The 6,606-nt window shown below is 35.4% G+C and overlaps 2 protein-coding genes across 2 annotated transcripts; both read left to right on the forward strand.

Annotated features, from left to right (window-relative positions):
- The first annotated feature begins 1,652 nt into the window (after positions 1 to 1,652).
- Positions 1,653 to 2,684, forward strand: LOC124367193 (gustatory receptor 68a-like). Its single transcript, XM_046823845.1, has one exon. The coding sequence runs from the start codon at positions 1,653 to 1,655 to the stop codon at positions 2,682 to 2,684; it is 1,032 nt and encodes a 343-aa protein (XP_046679801.1).
- Positions 2,685 to 4,470: 1,786 nt separating this feature from the next.
- Positions 4,471 to 5,493, forward strand: LOC124367194. Its single transcript, XM_046823846.1, has one exon. It carries the CDS (start codon positions 4,471 to 4,473, stop codon positions 5,491 to 5,493), a length of 1,023 nt encoding a protein of 340 aa, XP_046679802.1.
- The last annotated feature ends 1,113 nt before the right edge of the window (positions 5,494 to 6,606 follow it).

Consider the following 6,606-nt stretch of genomic DNA (forward strand, 5'->3'; position numbering starts at 1 on the left):
ACCTTTTACTTGGTGCAGCGTCTGAACTCTAACGCTGCAACAGACTTGATTCCTGGAATCTGGAATCAACATCCATCTGAAGAAATCCAAAACAGTCAGCGACGAAGAAGCTCAAAACGAACTCTCTACATCGTTTCGTCATAAGAGACACCTTGAATAAAAACAATTGTAATTAAAATGAAGTGGTTTTGTCATTGTCTTATCAGGTACACAATTGAGTGCACTACGATACTTCTGAGAGGATTTCACATTACGGTGGAGCAACCCAGTGTCCTACACATAACTCACCATTTCTCTACGTATTCTACATCACTTCATCTTGATTTCATTTGTTTGTAGTCCAGGTGTATCTGATGTCGAAACGATGTAGAGAGTTTCTTTTGAGCTTCTTCGTCGTCGACTGTTTTCGATCTCTTAAGATGGGTATTGTTTCCAGATTCCTCATATCTGTCACAGCGTTAAACTTCAAACGCTGCTCTAAAACATTCTTTAGCCAAGGTTATTAGCAACATGTGCTGTTACCCCTAAAGGTGACTTCCGAACCACCACCAATGGCTTTGCAGGCGGACTGCTTGCAAGGACAGGGTCGCTCAGCGGTCACCCATCCAACCATCAACCACACTCGACATTGCTTGATTCGGCTATCTTGCGATAATCGCCGTACCCGCTACACTGCGCTATTTGTGCGTTCGGAATGAGTTAAGAAATAATTAAGTTAGTATCTTCATCTACTCTGCATTTTTAAGGGATGGAGAAATTTGAATTGGCTAAAAAGTACCTAATACCGCACTTTCTTCCTCATAATAAGAAAATCTGAAGATAAACGATTTCTTTCTTCAAAAATAGAAATTATTTTACAGTAAAGTGACTAAAATGTCAAAAGCATACTATCTTACACACTTATGAGGAATTTAATCTTTAAGTACGTCATTTTATAAATTGAAATAATAATAATAAACAAAGAAAAACTTAAATATTACAATATAAAATAAACATAATAAACTATAAAAAGATTTCACAAAAGCAATATAAATTATGAATAATAGTTAATACTTATCTTCGTAAAAACACTTTAACCGTGCATAAATATGATTGTTTTGGGATTACCTCCATGATCATAACGTTGATAAAACTTATAGATAAGACAAGAAAAAGTTGGTACACAACATTATTAGTAATAACAATATTGTAAGTAATGAAATATTTTGGGCTTTATGGTAGACACATGTTTACAATACGTGTCCAGAGTGAACGCTTAACGGAATAGAAAATCAATTTATAAAACAATCACATTCCCACAAAGTAAAATGACAGTCATTACTATAATGAGTCGTTCACCTAAGGAAAACACTTCAATATTGATTGCTAAGTAATGAAACATATAAGAACTACTATTAATCTTTGGGTCTGGGGATGTGGTTATAGCAACATTGTTGCAAAATCACGTTTCATAACAGGATATAATGTCTAGGAGCTGGTTCCAAGCCGGGTATAACATGAAACTTTTACCTAAGGAAGTGTTTATTTTTAGCCAACTATTTGGTGGGTTTCCAATGGAAATAACTTTGGGCTCAAAAGATAAAAAAAGGAAACTTAGGTTTTCACTTCCAGTTTTCTTGTGGGGCTTAGCACTCATTGTACTACAGACAGTGATGGCGGTATTGGGGCTGTACACAGACTACGGAGAAAACCATGCCGGCCATCCTGTACGGATGTTCAGTTACAATACGACCCTAGTGGTACTTCTAGACATCGTATCTCTCAGCTTGTTGTTACCTGTTGTGTTACTCAGCTGTTCCAGGAAAGACCGACTGTTCCTCAAAGTCCTTGACATTCTAGACAAGGTTGAACAGAATCTTCAGCAGGACCTTCCAGACAGGAAGGCCAAAGTGAAAATGTTCCTCGTCTGCACAGTCATTATGACTCTCATTGTCTGTAATGGAGCGTTGGATTTTACATCATCACTGAGTACAGGTCGCCTAAACCACATGAGGTCACTTTGCTACATTCCCGCACAGTTCATGTACTTTGCTCAAGCCGCTCTGTTTTTGCACTTCACCAAAATCACTGAAAGTATTGCCTTAAGGTTTAGAACGATCAACGGCGAGATCAAGGAGGCGTTGCTCGGAAACAGGAGTGAACGAATAGTGCTCAGAGAATCTCCGAGAATCAACGTGAGTGAAAGTGTCGGAGGTGTCTCATCCATCTGCAAAGTGAAATCTCTCATGGACACTTACTGGATGTTGTGTGAAGCGGTTCAAAAAGCCAACATCTTCTACGGAGGCCAACTGTTGGTGACTTTCCTCAGCTCATTTTTCCAAACGACGATTGCGTTGTATTACTTCTTCTTCTTCGTCATCAACGGTTTCGCCATGGCCGCCACTTTCGGTGGAGCCTGGATTATCGCCCAAGTTGCCCACTTGGTTCTGTTGACACGTCCAAGCACACTGGTGACAGAGATGGCCGATGACACAGCTCCGATGATCTGTAAGTTGATCAACATGGATTTAGACCCAACTCTGGTGGAATTGCTTGAAGGCATCTTAATGCAGTTAAGGAAACATAACGCAAGGTTTACAGCACTTGGATTTTTCCAGATTCACAATTCTACTCTAACGGCAATGGCAGGAGCTGTAACCACTTATTTGGTGGTATTGATCCAGATGCGCATCTTATATTCATAGCTATTAATGGTAGTAAAAATGTGTAATGGTTTGTTGAATTTTGTGTTAATTCGTTTACACATTTGAATATAAAAATGTATAATATTCCTCGTTGTGTTTTCATAGCAAAGTATGTATTTGGATTGTTAATGTATAAAAATATATGTGCAATTAATGCGTCTACTTTATATACTACAACCAACATTAGCAGTAAATTACTTGAAAGAAAAATACACAAGAAACTTGAGAACTGTGAATGTAAAGTAAGAATAATTTTACTATTAGTCAATACGTATGCGACTATTAGACTCTGTCTATTATGTTTAAAATTGTAAAATGTATACATATATTTAGTTTTATTGGTGAAAAGCAGGCTGTAGGTACTCAAAGGAAAAGTAAAACTTTTTCATGTCTAGGGATTTTTATACCTTGAAGACATTTTTAGGACTTAATGTAGCATAAATAACTAAAATAAAAATTATTGTTCTAAATTTTAAAACGATTTCGATACATAGAATGTTATACATAGTGGTATTGGCTGAGCGTCAGTGAAACGTATCACTTGGGGGCTGGAAAATTTCATTTCTGTCTGTCTGCTTATCTGTCAGTTTTAAGATAACATATAGACAGATAGACATATGTTATCTGTATATGTTATCTTAAAACTAAGTCACTTACAGACTTGAAATTGTGCATGTTTTATTTTTATATGAGGAACACTGAGTTCGATTATGATGCACGTTACTCTATTGGTTTTGGCTTAACGTTAGCGAACATTTTCACATTTGTCTGATAGATAAGAATCAATATACTCATAAAAGGTTTTAACATGTGACATATAGCCTAATTATTCCAACAAACTCCACATCATTTTATAGTGACTTGTGTAAACTTTTATTATTTCAACACTGATATTAAACCTAATTAAATGAACGGAAATTTGAATGTATCATGTGTCTTCGTTTCTACGTAGTCAAAAATGCGTTCTGTGATGTTGTATGTCTTGATATAGAATTTTCCAGAGCGATGTTGAAGCCTATCATTAAGTAGACAGACCGATGTTGAAGACTATCATTAAGATTTACCTTTCATTTGCCACCGCAAATAAAAGTTTTGCTGTCTCATGATTCTTTGTCGTTTTATCTATCAATAACAAGATGAGTTTTAGACTTGAACATCATTGAGCCTGTCACGTGACACGAGGTGTGACGTAATCGTGCCTTGGATAAAAAACGTGTAATTTAATCAGGTAGAACCCTGGATCTATAAACTCATCACACTAAAGCAAAATAAAAGAACAAGTAATCTTGATACATAGTGACATTGACTAAGCAACAGTTATTACATTATTATAGCAATAAATCAATAGCAGTGTATGCACCAATGTTACTAAGCAACATTACTTGTTATTGTTCCTACGGCTACATTCGGAAAGTTCTATCACGAAAAGTTAGCCGCTTTGTCCAGTTAGTGGTTTAAGTCTGATCGAATAATGAATTCTCTTCCTAAAGAAGCAATAAATCAATAGCAGTGTATGCACCAATGTTACTAAGCAACATTACTTGTTATTGTTCCTACGGCTACATTCGGAAAGTTCTATCACGAAAAGTTAGCCGCTTTGTCCAGTTAGTGGTTTAAGTCAGATCGAATAATGAATTCTCTTCCTAAAGAAGTACTTAACTTTAGCCAGGTATTTGGTGGGTTCCCATTTGAATTTTCCTCGGGTTCAAAAGATAAAAAAGGAAAACTTCAGTTTTCTAACAAAGTTTTCTTATGGGGTATTGTTTTCAATGCAATCCAGATAATGATGACGATATTGGGGATGTGGACTGACTACGAGGAAAAGCTAGCTGGGCGGCCAGTACGGATGATAAGTGACAATGCATACCTAATAATACTTCTAGACCTTCTCCCTCTCAATTTGTTGTCAGCAGTCGTGTTCTTCAGCTGCTCTTGGAAATATCAGCGGTTCCTAAATGTCCTTTACATTCTGAAGAAGGTTGACCGAAATCTTCAGCAGGACGTACCAGACCAGAAGGCAAAAATAAAAGTACTTTTCATCTGCATTTTCATCGTATTGCTCATAGTGAGTAATAGTGTGTCGGCATACACATCGCCACTAAGGGAAGGCAATATCAAATCGCTTTGCTACACACCTACACTTATCATGTACTTTGCTCAGGCTGCCCTATTCCTCCACTTTACACAAGTTGCTCAAAGTGTTGCCGCAAGGTTTAGGACCATAAACGCTAGCATTAAAGAGGAATTAGTCAAGAACGGACATGAGCAATTGGTCAAACGTTTACCTCCAAGGGTCAGTGCCTCTCAAAGTACCAGAGACCTCTCGTCCACCTGCAAAGTCAAGTCCCTCATGGACTCCTACTGGCTTTTGTGTGAAGCGGTTCAACAAGCCAATATCTTCTACGGAGATCAGCTGATAGCCACTTTCCTCAGCTCACTTATTCATGTCACAATCACTCTTTACTATTTCTTTTTCTTCATAATTAATGGTTTTACAATGTTTGCCATTGTCGACGGAGCTTGGATTATCGTCCATGTTGCCCACTTGGTTCTGTTGACCCGTCCAAGCACAATAATGACAGAGCTGGCTGATGAGACGGCATCTGTGATCTGCAAGTTGATGAACATGGATTTGGACCCGCTTCTTGTGGAATTACTTGAAGAGGCTTTACTGCTGCTGAGGAAACATAACGCGAGATTTTCAGGTCTTGGATTTTTCCCCATTCACAATTCTACCTTGACTGGCATGGCAGGAGCCATGACCACTTATGTGGTGGTATTGATCCAGTTTCACGCTTTAAAAGACTAAACACTTGTATCTGTATCTTTTCTTTTTCTTTTATTTCCTACATTTTAAAAATTTTTTAAGAACACGCCAGTGCCTTCGTTCTGTTATATGAACGTGTTATTGTTTATTTAGATCGTAAATATATTTAAATAAGTTATAAAATTAATTAATAAAAAAAAATTTATCTCTTCAAATTTAAAATTTAGATTGAACATTGATAGCCTTCTTGAAAGATTTGAATTGGAAATGTTCAATGTCTATGGGTGCGAATTTCTAATGAAATAGTATAGTTCGAGTCTCATCAAAATATATACCCTTCACATCAAGATTTTCCAAAAGCTTAATAGGGAAATATCGATTATGTTGTTCTTGCAGTGTAATTAAAGTTGGACTGTTGGTTTCCAAGCACTATCATTCAATTTGAGTAGAATGATGAAGTGGCAAGAAAAAATGTTTACTTCTCAAATGTGTTTCCTTTAAAAACTTGCTCATAAGTCTCTCAAATACTCCTCTCTATATTGGTTGAAACGAATATTGGTGGTAAAATATTAAAATGAATCATTAACTTTGTACAACTTTAAACAGTTTGTGCAGAAAAATAAATTTAGGTTTAAAGTTATTAGATTTTAAATTTAGTTGATTGCACTTATAATTTAATGATAAAGTTTACAATTAATTAGAAGGTCAAAGAATTAAATATCAATGGAATTATTTTAAATCCCACAAGAAATCATTTAAAATTTGTTTATATTATTATATTTCTGAGTGATTTCTATCATATTTATGATAAACGAGAGATTTTTGAAATGTCTAAACACTCAATATAATAATGGTTAAACATAATAGAACATTAAATTTAATGTAATGTATGAGGTTGTAAAATTGGAATGCACTATGTTTTATAATACTAAATAAAAAATAAATTATAATTAACTTACACATATCAACAGAATTTAAATTCCCAAGAAGGAAAGCAACAATCACTATTTTTATCAACCCAAGTTATCAAACTCAAAAACCATGAAATATCTCTTATCTTTACTACCAATTTACTAGTTGTATACATAAGATAAAATATTTTTAATAAGAATAAATACGCAATACATCTCGATATGTTTTCATAAAGTAAATATT

The sequence above is a fragment of the Homalodisca vitripennis genome, chromosome 8 (assembly GCF_021130785.1).
Source record: "Homalodisca vitripennis isolate AUS2020 chromosome 8, UT_GWSS_2.1, whole genome shotgun sequence".
Lineage (NCBI taxonomy): Eukaryota > Metazoa > Arthropoda > Insecta > Hemiptera > Cicadellidae > Homalodisca > Homalodisca vitripennis.